Here is a 21,825-nt window from a genome sequence, read left to right as displayed (position 1 = left end):
GATGTGTCTGAAATACTGACTTCTTATATTTAATCAACTCAGCATGGCCTTAGCACTTATCCTGCAATTTAGAGCAGCTGAGAGTCCCAAACAGGAATGCCTGAATCTAGTGTGTCTGTCCTTAGTTTTTGTGGCTCACAGGTTGGTGTCCCTAGAGGAAGTGTGAGGGTGTAAATATCTGGAGGTCAATTTTATAATAATTATTTTAATGTTATATAAAGATAAACCGGCAGGAGAGAGGAGACTGTTGTGTCCGACTGTGCCAGGAAGTCCGAGAGCGAACCACATGCCTCCAGAAACACATCCTGGCCCTGAATCGTGTCTGCCCGCGTCCTTCTCTCCCAACCCCAGAGGGGGGTTCCTCCACTGGAGCACCAGTGGTCTGGGCAGGCTTCCCACAGCGTTGCTGCTCGGGGGTGATGGAGAGGCTGAGGTTTCAACAGAAAGACCTTGCTGCCTCCAGCTGGGGCTGTGAGCTGGCTGTGTGTCTGCACTGCGACCGAAACAGACGCGTGTTGGGCATTTATGACGGTCAGCCTGCTGACTGGGACTCAGGCCATTTCGGATGTTCTTTCTTGTTTCCTCACACGTTTGCAGAGGGGGACCCAGGGAGGATCCCAGCCCCTGGAGCAGGGCGCTCTGGTGCTCACTGCTGTGGAGCCATGCTGACACTTTTTGCTAACAAGCCCTCCAGTGGCAGACTGTCCTGGTAGTGGTCTCTCACTCTGAAGGCAGATTTCTTTATATTTAGCCATTTTCAGTCGCTCCCCTCTTTTAATTCAAGTCAGGAGGGCGCAGATGCACTTGTTTTGTGAGCACACTGTGGCTGGCTTTTATTCACATAATGTTGGGCTCTAGTTCTAAAATTAGTGACAGGTCTGTGTGCTGCCAGTGTGCAATTTTACTGTTCTGTTTCCTGTCTCTTCCAGATTTCGGGCTGTGCTGCAGAGTGTGACCGAGGCTGGGCTGTGATCTGACAGCAGGGGGCAGCACCAGCCCTGACTGATGGGGATGTGTCTCCCACTGCAGCCCAACACTGCCCCCTGCTGCCGGTCAGCACTGCTGCTGTGGTGATGGACACCCCCCCTCTTCCCCGGACTGTGGGAGTGGGGGGGTTCACTGGTGGGAGACTCCTCTCTCTTACCAGTGCAGGGGGCACTGCCACCAGACTGGAGTATTACTGAACTGGAGTGCTGTGACTGGCAAATGCACACTGGATCCTGATTTGGACACTGGAATTAAAAAATAAAAAAAGAACTGAGTTGAAATAAACCCCAGGACTGCTGTGGATTTTGAAATGATTCAGAGCTCTAGACACCCTGCACTTCTTTCTCTCCTCAGTGTGTCCCAGGAGCAGAGGAGAGACATGGTGAGGTCAGCGTTTCCTCTCTGCACTGAGCCTGTCTGAGCTCACTCCTGTCTCTCGGGTGAATACAGCTCTTGTCATCCGACTGGTTGTGGCAGCTTGCAACACTGACACACTCCCCCTGGGACACTACCTGGCCTGCCTGCCACAGCTGGGCTCTCAGAGAGGACACTGTGAGCACGTCTGGTATGAACCTGAATTCCTGAGTAGGACCCTGCTTCTTTTGGGGGTAAAAAGAATCCGATGTGAAGCTCAATCTCACCTCAGTGCTGAATGCCTGACGTCTCTTGCTAACGTTCGTTAGCTCTGTGTGAGCGGAGCTGTTTCAGAAGTGCTTCTACTGTACCCACTGTCTTATGGCCTGACTGTATAAAATGCAAAGGACTTCTGCTGTACTAGGAGGGGGGTATGGAGCTGTGTAAGTGTCTGCTGTCTAGAAGATTTATTTTCTTATTTATTTCTTGTTCTGTTTTGTGGTGACTGATCTGTAAATAGTTGTTCTAAAGAAACCAAAAAGGAAGAAAAAAAGTGAAAGATGGGGCCCTCAGTTCAGCGATGGGAGGTGGTGTGGCGGCAGTGCGTGTGAAGAGCATCGTGGGTGAGACAGGAAGCTGTCAGCATCTCTGCACCGCCCAGCAGCTCACCTGTCACTGGGGACATCTCTCTGATAGCCTAAAGTAGGCTAAAAACTACTTTTTCCTTTTTTGATAAATACATTCAAAATCACAGACTTGGCTGTGCGACAATGCACGTGTTTTATTTCCAAATAAAACAGGTTTGTTAGTCCGTTTTAAAGGACTTTGCTTCTTGTCCCTTTTTGCGTTTCCGTGTGCTGGTGTGTCCGTGCTCAGTATAGGGCTGGAGGGGGAGAGGAAGCAGGAACTGCAGCTGTGCTCCTGCTGGCTCCTCTGCAGTGCTCCCTGCTGTCGCCATGGCAACGCCCCCCCCCCACCGGAGAGCAGGGAGGCAGCAAAGCCGAACCATCGGGGACACGTCCTGGGAGCTCACAACAGCTCAGACCTCCAGGCTCCTCCCTCCCTCGCCCCTGACCTCCCTGCGCTTCTTCATCCTCTCTCGCCTTTCCCACCTCCCCCGGCATCCTCTCTCATCCTGACCTTCAGCTCCTGCAGGCAGAGGGGTTCCCATGGTAACGGGCTGAGTCTCCGTCTCCGAGGTTCCGTGTGACAGTGGGGGGGGGTCCGACGCACATTGGGAACTGCAGCAGTTGCTGTAAGCAAGTACTAGAAAGGAAACAGAACAAGCAAGCCCGTTGTGTTTTTGACAGCAGTGCAGCCAGAGCTCCTGTGTCAAGAGTTTCCTGACAAACACGGGACCTGGAGGCCCGAGTCAGGAAGGCATGCTGGCAACTGGGTTCGATTCCATCCTGGGGGCCTTCTGTGGGGAGCCTGCACGGTCTTCCTCAGTCTGTGCAGGTTTTCACTGGGTGCTTTGATACTATGAGTCATACTCATCAGTGACATGTTGAGTGGATTAATTGAATGTGTGTCTCCCTTGATGGGCTGGCGTGCAGGCTGTAAAGAGGCACATGGAATGATTAAGCAATGGTAAAAAAGGTATTACTGTGAGGAGTGAGAATCGTCCTCCATAGTCTAGTCTTTCTCACCTGTATTTTTATTTCAAAGACAATACAATTGCGAACGACGACCACATCGGATGCCAATTCATTTCAATACGGAACAGAATAAACAAATGCATTAATTAATTTGGCATTTCCGTGTTTATTATTCCATGTATTCGTCTTCTTACAACTGTAAAGGCTGCCGGTGTAAATGCGGCGGAGATCGAAGTCCTCGGGACAGAGAGGAAACCCGAAAACCTGTATTTTCGGCAAATACAGAGGACAGAAATAACGAGAAGTGGGAATTCAACGGGCACAGTAAGGTTAAAACACTATTTCAGGTCGCACATTAGTACGTTCACGTCAGTTAAACTGTAACTCGGCAGCACTTGCACATATCAAACGGTACACTTGTTCTTGATGCGCTACATTTCCGGGTGTGTTAAAAGTACAAAACGTCTTGGCGGGCTCCAGCCGTCAGTACAGGAGGAGAGCGGTGGCGTCACTTCAGACTGACTATTTTATTGTTAATAAAAGCACGGAATTGCGAAGGGTCCAAGCTCACCGACAGAGCATTAGACAGCAGTTCAAGAGGCCCTCGAATCAAATCAGCTGCGTCGCCTTCAGAAACCCACACGGAGCGCCTCGCCTGCAGCTCGCCCGTCCGGCTCCGCTCTTCAAACTCAAACACGGTTTCGAGGGCCCGGTCCGGCCAGGCTCCACCTCCGTGTCATCGTCACCCCCTTCTCCGCCGGCCTCACACCGAGGGAAGACTAAGATATCTTACAAAAACTGAAATAAAATAAATAACCCCAGCGCCCCCGCCGCTACAGTTGAGTCTTTGGATTAAGATTCAGAGGGCATCTGTTGAGTCTGATTCGATGATCACCGCAGTGCCCCGGCTCAGGGGCAAGTAGCTGCTCTCTCCCGGACAGAGGCGTTTGCGGCGCCATTGGTGCAGGATGGCTGCAGCTGCTCAAGCGCCCCAGTGCAGCTCCCCTCCCCCCGCCACAACCCGCCTTCCCCTGGCCCGGGGCGGGAGACAGCGTGTAATCAACTGCGTCATCTTCCGCACAGAACCAATCACGTTCCACTTAGTAAAGCATCCCACCCCCTCCTCTCACATCATTGGGCAGCATAGTTGTCATTCAGAATTTGAGCGACAGATCCGTGGGGGAGGTGATTGGATATAAAGACTGTCGGTAAAAGGAAACGCCCGCTCCATTGGACGGCGTTCCATCAATCCATTCTTCGAGGTCCGCCTAAAAAACTCTAAAACTCGGTATTCTATTGGTCTAGTTTGACGTCAATCGACGAAACACACGGTCCTGGCCCAACTATTGGCTGGACTGTACTTCATTCACGGAGATGCCCGCCAGCTATTGGCTAAGCGCGCCGTCCGTCAGACTCCCGCCTGCTTCTGGATTGGCCCCCGCGCGCGGGCGGTGTCGCGCGCTGGCTCCCTCTCGGAGGCTCGCGGAGAGCGAATGTCGTCATGAGCGGTGGGTAGGAATTAAAACGTTGGTGTTTATATTACATTGTACTTCGTAAAACAATTGATTTGTAACAAAAACGGATACAAATTAATCCCGGGTGCATTAAAATGGGTAGAAAGAAGAGGAAGAACCTATGTGCTGGTTAAAGCGAACTGCGTTTTATTCGCTCAAGTTTCCACGGAATGAGTGTTTTTCTCGGGAAGCGCCCGCGGGCGGTCGTGCGGGTGGCGGCCGGAGCCCCAGGCCGGGGCCGCCTCTCCCTCTCCCGGCCGCGGAGCCGGCGGGCTGCGCTCTTTGTTGTGCTTGTGGGTGTTGTACCGGGCTCCATCGCCGGCCGTGCGGCTCCGCCGAGTGTCCTGCGCTCGATGGCGGCGCTGTTGCAGCCCTGGCGCGACGCTTTTAAAGGGCCCGGCGCCTCCTCGGGGGCTGACCTCGGCCGACGCATCCAGAAACACGGTTTCGGCTCCCGATCACTTTGACGGCACCCCAGTGGGTTCTCTGGCGTGCGTGGCGTGTCTGTGTTGTGCTTTCGTCTGGTACTTGTGCTCGGGTGCAAGGGGGCGGTGGGCACAGCTCCTGCCCCAGGTGCTCCGTCAGTCCCACGGCCGGCCGGGTCGGTTCAGCGCAGCGGTGGGACGCGGACACCCAGCTTGTTAAATTAGCAGCTCCGTCCCGCCTCTGAAGCAGGTACGACATGGTCTTTGGCAAAATGAGGGCTGCTGCCTGCAGAGTGAGAATTGAGTTCTGCCAGCAGTTTCAAGGGTGCCTAGCGTGCTACTGCCTTACTAACCCCAGTGAGTTTTTTTGCGAGGTGTCTGAAATAAACCGTGGATAGGGTGAGGATGCCTTCACACTTGGAGCTCATCTTGGGCGGCCTCTGTCAGGCACCACATGGACGTTTGATGCAGGGACAGTGAGACTATCCCCTCTCTTGCATGTCCCCCTAGGCACTGTACACAAATTAGGAGTAGGAGAGAAACGCCCTTCTGGGCCTCTCTGAGCACTGGTCAACAGAACTTGCTCAGGCTGAGATGCACAGGGTGAGGTGCTAGAAATTAATGAATTTCTAACAAAGTGAGTAAATCTGTGGGACAGCTTTTAAGAGACCCTACAGAGTGTTCTGATCGAATCCTATAAATGAGTTCTTACTTTCTTGTCTCAATCTGGTGAAGTTTATTTTGCTTTATCAGAAATGTCCCGTGCCTGGAGCTGGGGCTCCTGTGCTGCAGCTGCAGTACATCTGGCTCGGCTCTGCACTCTTACCACAACACAGGAAGCTGCAGAAATCTCTTGAAGATGTTATTTCATTTCCTCTCTGCCCGACCGAGCAGTAAGATGACAGAAATGACTAAGACAAGTGAAAGAAACAAAGGGAGAGAACAGAGAACTAGTTTGCCCTGTTTCCTATGCTACAAGCCTGTTGTTTATCACTGTGCACACACACAATGTTTGTACATTTTAAAAAGTAAGCAGATAGGTTATATTTGGAATAACAAGGTAGCAAGATCAAGTGGTAGGTTCTCCTAAGAATGTCAGGTGCTCGGTGTTTGTTATTTGAGTTTAATTAAAAATTCAGAACTGAGTTGATTAGGAATCTGTATAAATAGCCATTTGGAAACACATGATTTTAGTCTACTGAAGATCAGTGAAAGATATGACCGTAACCCTGCCTGAGTAATTGAGATCATCTGTTTGCTACTGTTTTGACTGAAGGCATTCTGTGTGTGAGAGATTGTAAGCTGTATTTGCTTTAGTAATCCATAGACTAGTGTACATAAACCAGGAACTGGCTGTGTGATGGACAGGCCATGTACTGGAAGGCAAACGATCACCCCACTGTTAAGCATCATTACATCCGTCTGATCCTTCTGTTTAACTGACTGCAGTGGCCAGCCACTTCCAGGAAATAAGTATGTACTGTACTTTAGCTAAATGACCATAACCCTCTATCTTCATGAAAAATCTCTTCATGTACGAAGGCTGTTGATAGGCAAAATGGTGACCGTCTTTAATGGTGCTGAAGTGTTTTCTTCAACTGTGTGCGGAGACGTTGTGGTGAGCTTACTGATATATTTTTCAAGGCAGCTCGGGGGATGTGTAAGTGTGATGCAGGAAGAAATCGTCCGTAGCAAAATAATACTTTTCAATTGCTGCACAATGAGGAAGACTGAAAGCAGGCATGTAAGCAGGACATGGGGGTTAACACCCTTACTCTTATGAGCAGTGCCACGGGATCTTTAATAACCAAATAGTTAAGACTTCAATTTTACATTTTCTCCAAAGGATAGCCACCCTACACACTAGTCTTCCCAGTTATCGTACGAGGCCATGGGTTTGGAAATTCTAGCCCAGAGGGAAGTGCGTCACCTTCAGACCTGCCACTAGCACTTTCAGCAGCTGCCTGGTTTTTCTTGGAGGCCTCCCAGCCCATTGCTAACCAGATCGGGCCTTGCTTAGCTTCTGAGATCAGGCCAGATCAGGCTACAAGTGTTGCTGTAGAACAACTGAGAGACCCAAGTCGCCTTCAGCAGAAGACCACAGTGACCAGCCAGCAGGAAGAGTGGCAGGACCTTCCACAACAGGTGTCCCGAAGCTGAGCAGGTCTGTGTTTCAGTGCGGCCAGGATCGTGTTAATACTGAAGCAAGTGGTACTCAGCACTAACTGTATTGTTTTCATCCTGACAGCATGTCCCATTTCACACTGAAATATATCATGAATATATCAAGTTTCCTATCTGGATTTTTGTTCACGTTTTCCTGGAATGTGCAGTATCTATTTTTAAAGTACAGTCTGCACAGCTGGGTCCTGAGGTGCTGGAAGGCGGTTACAGATGTTTGAGACTATGGAAGCTAAAGGCTTCATCGGGTTACAGACAGGGACTGGGGTTACAGTTAAGTGCACAAGTAAGAGGTGCAATGGCTGATTTACTGATGCTGTTTGTTACAAAATCTGTTGTGAGCAGGAGTTACACTGGAAGCTGAGTAAGTTTGTGTCGTGTGTTCCCAGACCAAAAGGACAGTATGGCCGCCACAGCAGCTGTTAGTCCCAGTGAGTACCTGCAGCCCTCTACCACCTCAGCACAGGTAAGCACAGACATTTTCCTAATGAATGATGTTTTGATATATATCTGAATATCCAAAAAATAGCACAAAGAAATCCATTCATCGCTATGTATTAATGAACATATTTGGAATATTTAGACATCTCACATTTCTAAATATTGTTTAAAATATTTTCAAATAATATTTAGACATTTCACCACATACACGTAAAAAGCAGTGAAAATATCTCATTCTGTTTGGTAGGTATTAAGAGTTTAATCTTAATCTCTGTGAATTAGAAGTCTTGAGAAATGCAAGCTGTATTGAAAAAACAACATGTTTCTTTTTGTATATAATTTTACCATCCATATAAAACATTTCTGTAAAAAATATCATCATAATCTGAGCTGTGGCTGTGTACTTTCTTCTAGTTTTTTTTTTGTTTATCTATGAATGAAAAATATATATATATAGGAACAAGTAATAGGTTTATTCCATGCTGAAAAAAAGAAGAAAGAGAACACAACGTTTCGGCCGTGGAGCCTTCTTCAGGTGTGAGAGAGACAGGGCAGTAGGCAAAGGTAAAGTAGCGGGAGAACAAAGGTTGAGAGGGAGGAGGAGTGAGAGGCGGGAGCAGGGGACAGAAAGAGAGGCCAATCAAGAGGTGTGAAGTCAGAATGGGTGCAGAGAGGTGTGAAATGAAACTTCCAATGAATGGAGAAAATTTAAAAGAACAGTAATCTGTCGTTAAGGGAAGGGAGAATGTGTGATCCTAGTTGCAGAATAATTTTAGTTTCGGTGGTCTTTCTGATGTATGAGTTCGGAAAACCGTCTTTGAGAACACAGACGGAGAGATTAGAGTGGTCGTGGCCGTCAGAGGTGAAATGAGAAACAATGGGCTTGGAGAGATCTTTAATCTTCACAGCCCTGACGTGTTCTCTGAAGCGGTCTCCGAGTCTCCTTCCTTCCGAAACAGCCGAAACGTTGTGTTCTCTTTCTTCTTTTTTTCAGCATGGAATAAACCTATTACTTGTTCCTTTGCAGCCTACGCATGCTGACGCAGCTACCCACCTGAACTATATATATATACTGTTATTAGGTTCTAGTTATTAATCAAATGTGAGACATAATTTAACCAGCACAGATCTTTATGATATAATTATATTGGAATCGGTGCTTCTGCATTGTTCTACCTGTCACTTGTAAACCACTGTATACACTGCCCTGGATAAGACTGTCTGCTTTGCAGTGAATCTATTAGCACTTACAATACCATTAATGAGATTCAAACTTACAGGCTGTTTGTACAGTATTGTATAGCCCTGAATAAATATGTAGTGACAATACCTCTATAGAGTAGATGCTTCTAATAAAAATGATTTTTATTTATCATGGTAGAATAAAAGCTAAGGGGGTTGCAAAAGAAAAATGCCCTCAGCATGATCAGAGGAATTAATCAGAGTGTTCCTCGTCGACAGCTGTGATTTATACCCACTGATGAGACAAGTGTCCTGGGATGATGAACTGCTTTTTTCTGTACAGTGTTGTGTATAAACTTCAGTGAATTACTTCTAAAGCATTATAGATATATGTGGATAAATGTCCCTTCTGCAGTGTCTTCTGTGTACTTTCATAGTTAAAGAAGCTGAAGTTGTATTTGCATTACGTTCTTCAGCACAGTCAGTTCACATCCTCTTATCTGTTTAAGGAGGAGAAAGTAAAAGTGTTTGGCTGCTACACCAGCGTTCTTTGCCTGATCTTTGACATTTATTCCTCAGCCGGACTCCCAGCCCTCTCCCTTGGCCCTCCTGGCAGCCACCTGCAGCAAGATCGGCCCGCCTGCCGCCCAGGCCCCGGTGAGCACCGCCCCTGCCCAGCCTGCCACACGCAGGTTGCAGCCCATCAAGCCTGCGCCCATCGCTCCTGCGCCTCCCAAGAACATTGGCTTCCTTTCGGCCAAGGGCAACATCATCCAGCTGCCAGCTGGGCTGGGCTCCTCGAATCCGGGCACTCCACTGCTGCTCACCATCCAGAACCCGGCTGTGGTCAACAAGGTGGGCCGGCCCAGTGCTAACATCCAGTACCAGGTGGTGCCGCAGCTTTCTGGGAGTGCTGGGCAGACCATCCAGGTGGCCGGAGTGCCTCAGAGCGGGCACAGCCAGATCCAGATCATCCCAGGAACCAACCAGGCCATCATCACCACGCAGCCTGCCCCTGCCACTCCCGCTGCACCGCAGAAGGCGGTGGCCATCAAGCCCTCTCAGAAGAGGCAGAACAGCACTGCCAACATCGTCCGCCTGCCGGGCGGGCTGACGCTACCGCTCAACGTGACGGGGGCAGAGGCCGCGACGCAGATCGTGGCCGAACCTGAGCCCGTGTGTCCCGCGAAATTGATACGCAGATCCCGGAAGAAGCTGGCAGCTGCAGCAGCACCCCAACACCAGCCCCCCCCACCCTCTGTTGCTGTAGCTGAACAGGTGGAAACCCTGCTTATAGAGACCACTGCAGACAACATCATCCAGGTAGGCCTGTTTACAGTACTGGGTATGTGATAATTACAGTGATGCACCAGTGCTGTAATATTCTATATGTATGAGTAATATTCTCGTTAATTTGATTTGTCTGATACCTTCTTCAGAGTTGACCTGTAAGAGTTTCAGTGAGAAATTGACTGACCATGTGCGATTTGCCTCTCAAAGCCCCCCTCTCTGAGTGCCTGTGTGTAACCCCGGCTCTGTGCTGTGTCCCAGGCAGGCAATAACCTGCTGATCGTGCAGAGTCCGGGCTCAGGCCAGCCGGCTGTGGTGCAGCAGGTCCAGCTGGTGCAGCCGAAGACTGAGCAGCCACAGGTGGTCCAGATCCCACCGCAGGCGCTGAAGGTGGTGCAGGCTGCCTCTGCCACGCTCCCCCCTGTCCCACAGAGACAACCCACCCCGAGTGTGCAGGTCACCCCAGCTGAACCCACACAGGTGTGCTCACACTGCCTTTACTGCACAATACTAAAAGTCAGTATTGTGTTACAGCCATATTGTCCAGAAATCTTTGAATTGCACAATTTCCATCTAAAATCTTACAATCTTTAATGGAATACAGAACTTTATATGTGAAATCCCTTTGTTTCCATTTGATTATAGTATGGACGAAGGCAGGTTTGTTGTTTGCTGGAGTTGCGATGGTGACCACTGAATTGAGAGTGACCCTTAGCTCAGATAACTAAAATGCATTTCTGAGTCTTTACATCGCAGAGTAATGTAAAACGCTCCCTTCCCAGGTGCTAATCAAGACCGCGTCAGGGGAGTGGCAGGCAGTCCAGTTACAGGAGACCGCACTCACCCCAGCAGCAGCCTCCTCGAGTGCTGGGGGGTGTGTGTCAGCCAGCCTGCCCTCAGCGGGTGGCAAGAAGGGGGCGACTGCAGGACGTAAGGAGAGGACACTACCCAAAATAGCCCCAGCAGGGGGGCTGATCACCCTCAACACAGCCCAGCTCTCCTCTGCAACGCAGGCAGTGCAAACCATCAATATCAACGGGGTGCAGGTGCAGGGCGTTCCTGTCACCATCACCAACGCAGGCGGTAAGGGCTAAGCTGCTCCACTGTCTGTCTGAGAAACACGGACTTGAACCACGCGCGCCTTGTGAGGCTCCGATTGCTGAGTGTTTGTATGGATGTTTCCATCCCTGCTCTGTGTGATTCAGGCGGTGTGTGCGTCTCTCCCCTCAGGCCAGCAGCACCTGACTGTGCAGACGGTCCCGGGAAGCGGGCTGGCGATCAGTGGGGTGAGCCCGGCGCAGAGCCACCAACTCCAGGTGGAGCACACCCTGGCGCTGGAGATCCAGGGGCAGCCGGGCGAGAAGAAGCGCCGCATGGCCTGCACCTGTCCCAACTGCAAGGACGCTGAGAAGAGGCAAGTGGCCATTGCTAGCAACGATGAGAACAACCCTCGTTTCCATGTCACAGAGCTCCCAGGAACTGTCCTGAGGATTAGCACTTGAATTTCCTCTTTTGTAATGCATTCACATTTCCCAGTATTTCTTACCTTAATGCTTTCTGGTGCCAGCCCTCTGTGGTCATGTTTGTCTGTGTGACCCTGGCTGACTGTCTCCTCAGGCCAGGGGACATCGGGAAGAAGAAACACATCTGTCACATCCCCGGGTGCGAGAAAACCTTCCGGAAGACCTCGCTACTGCGGGCACACGTTCGCTTGCACACGGGAGAACGACCCTTCGTGTGTAACTGGATGTTCTGCGGGAAGCGCTTCACACGCAGTGACGAACTTCAGCGGCACGCCAGGACACACACAGGTCTGCATCCAGGGCTCAGTGCAAACCACTGTAGACATACTGTACCGCTGTCACAGCACTGGGTAATAGAGCTCTGTAGTAACAACACCTAGCCAGTAACACACTGAAGTGGTAATCGTCCACAACACACCAGGAACACTAGCAATCATTTCCATGTCTTCACAACATGGAAAAGGCACTATACGGTGATACAAGTGTCAATATCACAGAGAGAACACTGTGCAGTGTGTTTGCAGCATAAGCACATCCACAGTGAAGAAAGGCTGTTCAGCTTTTCATGCTGTCTCACTTGGTGACTCCTCATTAGACACTTCAGTTGCCACATGAACTTATCGTCATGTGCAGTGTGTTTTTTGCAATGACTGAGGGTCCAGCTCTTCTCAGAAAATGCTAGCAGACCGAGGCCACGTCGCTGTTTTCACCTGTCCCTCTTGGGGCAGAAAGGTCATTAATCATCAAATGGAGGAACTGGTGCAGTTTTTGCTTGAAGTTTATTATACAACACTTTATCATTCGCTTTGGAATAAAACATGGCTGGGTTTGACGGGTTATTGCTTGGATGGTAATCAGGTTCCAGTGCGATCTACATTAATGCTGGACTGATTTGTTAGGACTCAAGACGGGTTCAATTAATGGGTAGTAAGAAGGAAACAACGTCAGGAAAGTCAGGGCTGGGCAGGTTACCTAGTCTTCTGGTCTTTTAATTTAGGAGACTGCTGGCAAAAGCAGGATGTAATAACAGACCTTGGGCTGGCAGTGTTCAGGTGTCTGCACTAAAGGGCAGGGCTTGTGGGTTCAGATCCCAGGCAGGACACAGCTGCTTTAGCCTTGAGCAAAGTGCAATACTCAGATGACTTAAACCCACCCAAAGAAATAAAGATCCTTTTTTAATACTGATGACCCCGACTGGTTCACTGTGCTTGGATGAGACTGCAGTGTGCTGTTGTTATTCTTCCTGTTCCTGTGCTTTATTGAGTTGTGTAATTCTTAACACCAACCTGATGAATATGATAAGTCTGTTCTGTGAAAAGCAGAGATGTCTGAAATAGTGCTTTCAGTATTGAAATATTTTTTTGTTGTCTTTTTCTGCAGGAGACAAGCGTTTTGAATGTGCACAATGTCAGAAGCGCTTCATGCGGAGTGACCATCTCACTAAGCATTACAAAACGCACATAAACACCAAGAACTTGTGAAAGTAATTTTACTCGTGTGTATATTTATATATCTACGCATTGATATATACACACATTTAAAAAACTGATACTGAACTGGGGGAGGTGGCAGGAAGAGGACGAGTTAGTTTGCCTTGTGGACCTTGTCCTGGGTGGGCACCATGACCCCACACCCACTCATCCCGGCGCCACAAGAGACCCTAGCACACTTTCTTTCCCTGGGTCTGGAGATCTTATGTTTGACTTTTTTATTAAATCATTTGGATGTATGAACATGAGTGTGGACAGACTGTGCACTCTGGGACTGTTTCAGTAGCCTTTGTGTCTGTAGCACCTGAACCCGCAGGGAAACGGGGGTTCAGCTCAGAGATGGGGCATTCTTAAAGAATGCTTTTTAAATCAGTTCAAAACTGATATGTTACACTTATGAGATCAAAACCTTTTTTTTTTCATCAAAGAAGAGGAAAAGTCGTTTTTAATGTCCTTTCTGAAGAGGAAGACTTGACACCCCAAACGTACAACTGGCCAAAGGCTGAAGGATGCTGTTTTTAATCTGTCTTTTGTAATATATATAGGGCGTTAGACCGGAATGATGATGAGCATTCGGGCTGTTCTGACTGGGTTTTGAAGGATGAGAAAGCTGTACAGTTTAATTGAAGTGTAATGTTGTAAAGCTCATTCCTTCTTTTTCGAGAAACTGAAAAAAAGAACCTTAGAGAAACTTTGTTCAATATATAAAGTTGCCTTAGATGAATTGCACCCAGTATTAAAAGAGATTGTCTGTTGTGAGGAACTGCTTTTATAGGTTTATTTTTTCTCTAACATGGTAAGAAAGCTTTCTCTGCAGAGTGGATGTGAAGCCACAGACTTTCTATTTAACTACTTTCCTCCAGAGTGAATACAAGAAGGGAGTTTCCAGGCAGTTGAAAGGAAATATGGGACACTAAGTATATGTAAACATTTTTTCAATAAGATGATTGTCCCTCAGGCCTTCAGAAATAAGCATCTGACATCAATTACAATCTTTTGGTGCCAGTTTTCCAGTTCAGTGGGTATTATTCTAGGTTTTATTAAATGTTTGTCCTTGAACTATAGTTGTCTCAAGGAAGGGGGTGTCACTGACCTCTTAATAAATATTATTCAGACTTAACTCACACCTGTCCTTCTTAAAATACATTAATTTATTATATCTGGGTTTAACTAGTCCTCAAAACAGTGAACACGTCTGCTCTTTCTTGTGCAATGCTCAGTGAGAAGGATTTTACTATAATAGAAAAGGCTTCAGATTTCAATGCAGTCTTTGTTTTCATCTTGGTTGTGGTTAAAAAAATAAAACTTGAATCATTTAACGCCTCTACGGGTTCCCACAGTCCCCTTGGCAGTGAGATGTCTGAGTTGAGTTGTTTCAATGGTGATTTCAATAAATATACAACTCGTGCAGCTGTAAAAAGGAAAGGCAGCAGATGTTCGTCAGCTGCTGTTAAATGGCTCTAAGATCTGGTGTTGAGAATCGCTGGAATTAAACACTGGGACCAGATTTAGTTATGTGCAAGCAATAAAAGTGGATTTAAAATAAAACTTGCCCAGAACTATTAAAAGTAATGCAAATCAACTTGAGCTGAAACATAAGCACTGATGGGTGTTGCTTTTTAAAAATATTTAGTATTTTTAAACCTTTTTAATAAGTCCTGACTTGTAGTGGGAAAAGCTCTCTCAAAGCCTGTTCCTCTGACTATAACTGCTCTTTTATTTACTTTAAATAAAAATGTACTTTTATTTGCACTGTAAAGACACCTGTATAGACCCAGCAGGGTTCTGTGTGTCCAGTTGTTTGTGAAGAGGGTCAATAAAATCAGGGTAGGGTTCAAGTGTCTTCACCATTCAGGAAGTAATATACATGCTTCCATTTTCATGGCTGTAACAGAAAATACACTTTATGAAAGAGTTCTAGTTTAATTCTGGAACATGCTTAAACTGATATTTCTATTCTAAATCAACAACTGATCTCTATCCCCATCATCAGGCTGTTGCATAAATACACAAGGATGGTACTGTAAGGGAAATTGTTTACCTTTATTTTTTTCCTTGGAAATCTACATATTGTGTTTTGAATTATTTCGCTGTATATAAAATGCAACTAACTAAACCCTGAACTATATAGTCACTGAACTAATTTTCACTCCTGCAATTTATACAACAGGTTGTTAATTCATTTTTCATTGTTCTTTCCTACCAGCCAATTGAGAATAGTGTTGCTACCCTAATAAAACAGCTGCCTGTTTGCCACTGTTTCCAGTGTGGTTTTGGACCGACCATTGACAATGCAGCTGAGTGATTTCAGTGTTTTGAAAAAAAACTAAAAGCATTATAACTTTCATTGTTAGTGGGCAGTGGGAAGCTCTTTCAGGGGTAACAGTAGTGCTCCTAGGGTTTATAATGTAGTTCCTGGGTCATGCCTGGTGGGAACTGCGTACTCACTCAGCATAGACTGGAGGCTACATCATAACCTGGAGGGTCCTGCTGTCCCAGTTACTGTAACAATTCTTACATTGTAAAAAGCCACTGTAAACAAGAAAACATTCAGCTGTAGTGGAATGGTAAAAGTATAGCATTAAAAAATAAACTTGTTAATAATTTTATTTGTGTCGGACACGTCTGGCCAGAGTGTCTTAGGATATAGAAAGTTTGCAGTGTGTAAGTACACGGGACAAAAGTGTTGGGCGAATCGGTTAAAATGAAATAAAATAAAAGAGCACAGACCTGGATTACAGAAAGTGCTGCACAAGTGAAAAACGCTAAAATTAGCAATGATCAGAGTGTACAGTCTAAGAATGAAAAACAAAAACAAGGGGGGTCGTAGAATGCCCCCTTCTGTGGCTGGGAGGAGGTGAAGGAGAGTAAAGGAACTGAAGACGGGCAAGAGGCAAGTTGTGCCTCTGATGTGTACGGTGACAGGGCAGTGCAGGCGCTGGGGTAGAGGGGCAGCGCTGCAGAGGTCAGGGTGACATGGGGGGGGGCAGTTGGAGTTGGCAGGGGTGGCGGGAAGCTCTCATTGTCCACGTGGGAGGGTGTCTGGGCTGAGAGCTGAGGACGAGGAAGGAGTCGGGAGGTTCTTAGAAGAGGAAGGCTAATAGAACAGAGGACAAGGAAGAAGAAGGAAAAAAAGTCCAGCCTGCAAGTGGTGGAGTTTAATGAGGAGAGGAATATCAGTGGGAAGAAAAGGGGTTTAATTTCATTGCAACATCTGCATGATAAATAATACAAAGAGCCATAAGAGATGATGACCGGTCCCGGGAATTTGAAATAGATAACAGTGATGCACCATCTTTAAGGCAGGACATTGAGACAGCACAAACTGATATCCATACTTGTGTAAAACAATGTAAACCTTAGATTTCTCTGAAGTCTCCAGTAAAATCCTGTTTCAGAGCAACGTCCCTTCTGTCCCCTGGCTGGATCTGCCCCTGAGCATCTGTCGGCTGGTCGGGACTGCTATGTTAGAGAGCAGACTCAGCCCTGGGCTCTTCTGTTTCCTGGTTGTTCCAGCACTCGGTGTGCTCTGTTTCTTGGTGCTGTCAGACATCCTGCTCGCTTTGGCGATGCCTGCTCTAGCGCCTCCTCCTGCCTTTCCTACTCCTGGAGCGGGGCTTGCGTGTCCGCTAGGAGCCACTCTGTTTGGGGGGATGCTTTTGGTTCTGGTGCTGGCTTCAGCAGCGGTGTTGCCCAGCCTGGGTGGAGCTGTGTTGGCAGGGCCTGCTGCTGCGCTGCTTGACCTTGCCGCAGGAGTCCGAGTGCAGCTGGGTGTCCTCTTCGTGGTGCTCAGCCTGTCTTTCCTCCCCCGAGGGGGCTGCAGGGGAGGAGTGGACTTCTTCCTGCTGGGATCCTCGCTGCCTGGGCTCTGGCTGTGCTGACTGGCAGCAGGTGTGGCCACCGGCTCTGGGGGGGCTGCGGCTGCGGGTGCAGGGGTGGCCTCACTGCTCCTCAGGGCCAGGAGCTCCTGCAGCAGGTCCTCATGCTCCGAGGCTGCCCAGCTCACTCGGCCCCGGGACCGACGGGCCATATCCTCCCGCAGCGCCCGGAAGAACTCTGCACAACACACACACGCGACTCGAGCAGACCGCTGAGGGAGCCCGAGCGGCCAAAACACATCCTTTGCTCTGTGCAGTAGATTTACTCATTTATTTTTTATCTTATGAACTAAATAAATTACTAAAATATTCTAGTCTTGAGTTCACATTAATATATATGACTGTATTAAAACTTAAAAACAAGCATGGTTGTGTGGCTTAATGTGGCTTGAGTATCTTACAAACTGGCCCTTTAGATTTGCATTAGTCTTTTTATGTGTCCATAAACTTCCAGCTATGAATAATAAAAAAGCATTCAAGGGATTTAAATGAAGATGCTGTAAATGGCAAAACAGTATTATAAAGAGATGGTTAAATCATTTTAAAAGGCAGAGTGTCGCTTGATTAATCAGGATGGGTTCACTGCTGGGGAGGAGGGGAACAGACACGGAACAAACATCCCTGAAGGCTGTGCCTCACCGTGTATGCTGTCCAGGGACCAAGGAGTGAGACTGCAGTAATCTTCCTCTTCCTCCTCCTCTTCACCCTCAAGGTCACTGCTGTCCTCCTCGATGCCCGTCTGTCCCGGGACCTCCTGCCCGTCCAGCTCCTTCAGGTTCGGCAGCGCAGCCCTCACAGCTGCCCTACAGACCGACAGAACCGAGATACCGAGGGCTCACTGGCACAGCTAGGGTTGAGACAAGCCACCAGCAATAATGAAAGGGATCTGAAGTTTCCTTAACAGAGACGTGTGCTGACTAGCGTGTGTTGTGTATGTAGATCTGCCACCAATGAGACCAGACCGAGACAAGTGTGTGCATCTCCATCATCACTCCAGGCTTACCGGTAGCCGCTGTGCTCCACACAGGGATTGCCCCTTAAGCTCAGGATCAGCAGGCTCTGGGGCAGGCCGTCTGTAGGGGCAGACCAAAGACAGGCATGGGATAACTAAAGGAAGTGCGGGCAGCCAAAGGCTTTTATCAGAGGCCCCAACTTGGCACCAGAGGGATTGAGGGCCCTTATTCAAGGACAGTTTTTTTTTTCAGTAAAGCTTTTAGCAGAACAACAGAAGTGAATGCAAAGTTCCAAAATACAAAACACCACCATAATTTGAAGACTAAGGGTCTTGCAGCTGTGAAGTCAGGTACCAAAGGGCTGGAGCTGCATGGCAGAAGGGCTCTGCCCCAGGGGGGAGATCACCAGACCTCACGGGGGACCTGCCCCTTTATCTACCTCCGCCAGCCTGTGCCAGAAACCTCTCCTCTCCTTACCCAGGTCCAAGTGCTGGATGAGGTTGTCGGAGAGGTCGAGGAAGCCCAGCCTCTTCAGACACTGAAGATTTTCTATCCTTGTGATTTTGTTGCCGGCAAGGGTGAGAAACCTGGAGGAATGAGAACAAGTTCTGTCTGCGTGATGAACTTTCTGCTGTTTGTAATGGATGTCCTACTAGCACGGCCTTGACAAATGTTCATCAGTTTAACATGTCTGTGCTTGTGCTGATCAAAAGGGCAGGAGATCTCTCTTAAAACAGGAAAATATTAACAGCCTTAAACTTTGATTTCTCCAGCAATGAGTCTTAGCAATGTTCTATGGTAAAGAATTTACTGATGTGTGTATGATAAACATCTCATTCTGATCTGATGTTTTTAACTTGTATAGAAATATCCAAGAATGGTGACTATTTGGCCTGTCTCACTCTTCTGCTTATTAGTAGCCCCAGTATGCTGCCCTCATCTAGCCATTTCCTGAAAGTTATCAGAGGCCATGCTTGTTGTTAATACACAGAGTATATTTTCCTTCCAGAGCCACAGACGGACAGTGCTGCCCACTAACATTCTCCTACAATGCTAATGAAAGGCACCACCAATAAACTCTTACCTTAAACTAGACAAACAGTCCAAGTTTTCAATTTTCTTTATATTGTTCTGCAAAACAAACACCAATTATTATTCTGTCCCACCTAATGCAGTAGTATTGGAAGAGACTGTTTCCAAAACAGAACACTGAGATGAGGTCTAGTAAGGACCAGGTGGCGTTTCACTGATGGTACTGTAAGGTATTTGGCAGTGTTTGACAGCACTGGTACAGTGCTCCTGATACTACATTGTGCAAGCCCAGTTACTGTGACTGGGATTCCCCCAGTGGTGATGGATGGGTAGGGTGGAATAAGTAGGCCAGGGATTTCTATGACTCTCCTGCGACCCTTGCTGGCTCCTAGACTGGAAACAGATGGTCATCCAGGGGAAGTCCCGGAAGACAGGAGACCCAAGCCTCACTGCAGAGGTACAGGCCACGCACGAGCCCCTCACCTGCTGCAGGTAGAGGCCACGTCACCGCCCCTCACCTGCTGCAGGTAGAGGCAACGTCACCGCCCCTCACCTGCTGCAGGTAGAGGCTACGCATGAGCCCCTCACCTGCTGCAGGTACAGGCCACGTCACCGTCCCTCATCTGCTGCAGGTACAGGTCACGTCACCGCCCCTCACCTGCTGCAGGTACAGGCCATGCCCTAGCCCCTCACCTGCTGCAGGTACAGGCCATGCACGAGCCCCTCACCTGCTGTAGGTACAGGCCATGCACGAGCCCCTCACCTGCTGTAGGTACAGGCCATGCACGAGCCCATCACCTGCTGCAGGTACAGGCCATGCACGAGCCCATCACCTGCTGCAGGTACAGGCCACGTCACCGCCCCTCACCTGCTGCAGGTACAGGCCACGTCACCGCCCCTCACCTGCTGCAGGTACAGGCCACGTCACCGCCCCTCACCTGCTGCAGGTACAGGCCACGTCACCGCCCCTCACCTGCTGCAGGTAGAGGCCATGCCCCAGCCCCTCACCTGCTGCAGGTACAGGCCATGCCCCAGCCCCTCACCTGCTGCAGGTACAGGCCATGCCCCAGCCCCTCACCTGCTGCAGGTACAGGCCATGCCCCAGCCCCTCACCTGCTGCAGGTACAGGCTACGTACGAGCCCCAAGCACTCCAGGTTCCCAATGGCACTGATGCTCTCCCTGTCCAGGCGCACTGTCTCCAGGTCTTGCAAAGCCTCCATCCTGAAACACAGCCAAGCTGTCACTGCAGTGTTGCTGCAGTCATGCTGCCTCGTATTTCCTTATGGAACAATATCTCTCTCCACAAGCTGGGAAGCTGTGAGCTGTTCCAGTACACAGCACAGTCCTCAGACAGAAGCAGGTGTGCACAGAGAGTCTTCCCAGATGCTTGGATCTATGTGTTTCTTTTGGCCTGGGCATCACATTTGTATATCTGAAATGGATTTATCTTGGTAGACTGTTCTAAAAGTTTTGTACAGATCGCATGTGCAATGGCAGATACCTGCCAGACTCTGTTCCACAGTGCGGTCTACACCGACTCTATTACAACCTGCACATACAAACAGAAAATAAATGTTTCGATTTGTTGTTTTGAACAGATAAAGTTTTTTGCTATAGTTGCCTGAATGGGCAAGTTTTGATCATTTTATTGATTTATTGCTGGAGCATAGTCCACTTCCTTATCTTTGATCTTACAAATGAGACCATCTTACTACGATGAAGACCAGACTCCACCCAGAGATGTCCTGTGCACAGCACATTTGCCCACTACACTTTATTAAACACCTGTCTTTTCACTTACGTTTCTGATTAACAACTTAATGTTACTTTTGGTTTTAAAGTCATTTTTCTACAGCTTTCCCCCACTTTCTTTATGCTTCTGTTGTGTATTATAGACTGATTATATATAAGATTATAAACAAAAGAATTCTGCTGTTGGACAACTTTTGTGTTTCCTAAATAGTACACGATAAAATTATATTATACATTAAAAAAATCTCCCAAAAAATAAAAATAACTTTATTTAGCTGAGTTTTTCAAAAGAAAAAATATATATTTTCTAAGTTTCCTTTTCAGACGTTTTCATTAGAATAAAAAGTAAGAACATTTCGTCGTGGCCAGAGAAGCGGCTCTCTGCCGCCCCCTGGCGGAGGCGCTGTACTCACAGGTCCCGGCTGCAGCGGGGGGCCGGGCGCTCGCTCAGGTGGCGCTCGGCGATCAGAGCCGCCGATATGTAGACCTGCTTGTCCGCTTCTCTCCCGCTGCGATCTGCGGGGACTGAGAGTCACTGCGAGGCTCCCTGAGATCCGGTATCCCTGTGCTGCACTTACCAAAACAAGCCCTATCATGTCTGGAAATAGAGTAGATTCCGGCTTCGTGTCCAACTCGGCATCCCCTCGGAAATTTGTAGTCCCTTCCGAAATGCGCTTGTGCTGTCATCGATTCTTACAGTTTATATGGAAAAGTCACAGATGCACAGAGCCTGTGTGCTTTCACACTGAACGACATCCGTTCGTTTTTTTACATTTAAAACATTTTAAGCATTTATTTTATAAGTATATACAGAGTGCTCGACTGTTATCATAAAACTACGCTAAGTGATATTTCTCTTATGTCAAGCAAAAAAAAGAACTTTAGTTCTAAAACACGCTTGTATCAGGCTTCCTGTGTTCTGAGCTGTAGACGTTTCCAGAAGTATATTCATGTATCGACTCCACTTTGCACAATTCTTAATTACACACTTAACGAGAAAATAAAACTATTATATCATACCTCCTTCCATGACGGGTGGGCTGGTGTCTGTGAAGAAGCCGCAGGCCTAAATGCTCCGGTTGCTAGGATACAGGTCGGAGCGCTTCACGTTCAGATAGATTCCACACCTTGAGAAAAAACAGCAGCGCCACCGTGTGGCTCGGCAGGTCCAGGGGATGGACAGAAAAATGGATTGTAAAAGTGTTGGGGAACATCAGGCACTGT

At 48.1% G+C, this 21,825-nt stretch overlaps 3 protein-coding genes and 1 long non-coding RNA gene across 11 annotated transcripts in view; 2 read left to right on the top strand and 2 right to left on the bottom strand.

The window, feature by feature from the left end:
* Positions 1–2,164, top strand: part of socs7 (suppressor of cytokine signaling 7) — a 28,916-nt gene extending 26,752 nt beyond the window's left edge. For 3 of the 4 annotated variants that reach the window (XM_088622680.1, XM_088622681.1, XM_088622678.1), the window contains one exon: positions 930–2,164. The gene's annotated coding sequence lies outside the window, so the exon portion shown is untranslated. Of the gene's footprint in view, positions 1–221 lie in introns of all 4 variants that reach the window. The other variant, XM_088622679.1, reaches the window with a different exon arrangement.
* On the bottom strand, positions 2,098–4,122 carry LOC148638885 (uncharacterized). Its single transcript, XR_015930923.1, has 2 exons — positions 3,511–4,122; positions 2,098–2,607 (listed from the first exon to the last, which is right to left on the bottom strand). It is a non-coding gene; the product is annotated as an uncharacterized LOC148638885 (long non-coding RNA).
* A 225-nt stretch (positions 4,123–4,347) lies between these two features.
* sp2 (sp2 transcription factor) lies at positions 4,348–15,237 on the top strand. Of its 5 annotated transcripts, none has more exons than XM_088622684.1 (9): positions 4,373–4,447; positions 6,725–7,042; positions 7,449–7,525; positions 9,262–10,005; positions 10,234–10,452; positions 10,755–11,055; positions 11,203–11,386; positions 11,590–11,783; positions 12,876–15,237. In XM_088622684.1, the coding sequence occupies exons 3-9, from the start codon at positions 7,463–7,465 to the stop codon at positions 12,974–12,976; spliced, it is 1,806 nt and encodes a 601-aa protein (XP_088478810.1). In that variant the 5' UTR covers positions 4,373–4,447; positions 6,725–7,042; positions 7,449–7,462; the 3' UTR covers positions 12,977–15,237. The 5 variants fall into 5 exon arrangements, with proteins under 5 accessions (XP_088478808.1, XP_088478810.1, XP_088478812.1 ...); XM_088622686.1 differs by lacking the exon at positions 4,373–4,447 and adding an exon at positions 4,448–4,465; XM_088622685.1 differs by lacking the exon at positions 4,373–4,447 and adding an exon at positions 4,454–5,128.
* Positions 15,238–16,128: 891 nt separating this feature from the next.
* On the bottom strand, positions 16,129–21,768 carry LOC148638883 (leucine-rich repeat-containing protein 46-like). Its single transcript, XM_088622691.1, has 8 exons — positions 21,622–21,768; positions 21,015–21,117; positions 19,962–20,070; positions 18,901–18,947; positions 18,294–18,403; positions 17,867–17,936; positions 17,503–17,666; positions 16,129–17,041 (listed from the first exon to the last, which is right to left on the bottom strand). Exons 1-8 carry the CDS (start codon positions 21,629–21,631, stop codon positions 16,380–16,382), a joined length of 1,275 nt encoding a protein of 424 aa, XP_088478817.1. The 5' UTR covers positions 21,632–21,768; the 3' UTR covers positions 16,129–16,379.
* Between the last annotated feature and the right edge of the window lie 57 nt (positions 21,769–21,825).

Source organism: Lepisosteus platostomus, chromosome 28, assembly GCF_059453375.1.
Source record: "Lepisosteus platostomus isolate fLepPlt1 chromosome 28, fLepPlt1.hap1, whole genome shotgun sequence".
Classification (NCBI taxonomy): domain Eukaryota; kingdom Metazoa; phylum Chordata; class Actinopteri; order Semionotiformes; family Lepisosteidae; genus Lepisosteus; species Lepisosteus platostomus.
This window is presented reverse-complemented; position numbering and strand designations above follow the sequence as displayed.

Excerpts from the sequence above, each read along its gene's own strand:
- sp2 (XM_088622682.1), top strand. Across the intron at positions 10,006-10,233 it reads CTGCAGACAACATCATCCAG|GCAGGCAATAACCTGCTGAT; the intron begins GTAGGCCTGTTT and ends GCTGTGTCCCAG. Across the intron at positions 11,784-12,875 it reads GCACGCCAGGACACACACAG|GAGACAAGCGTTTTGAATGT; the intron begins GTCTGCATCCAG and ends CTTTTTCTGCAG.
- LOC148638883 (XM_088622691.1), bottom strand. Across the intron at positions 20,071-21,014 it reads CCCCGCTGCAGCCGGGACCT|GATGGAGGCTTTGCAAGACC; the intron begins GTGAGTACAGCG and ends GCTGTGTTTCAG. Across the intron at positions 17,667-17,866 it reads GTGGAGCACAGCGGCTACCG|GGCAGCTGTGAGGGCTGCGC; the intron begins GTAAGCCTGGAG and ends GTCGGTCTGTAG.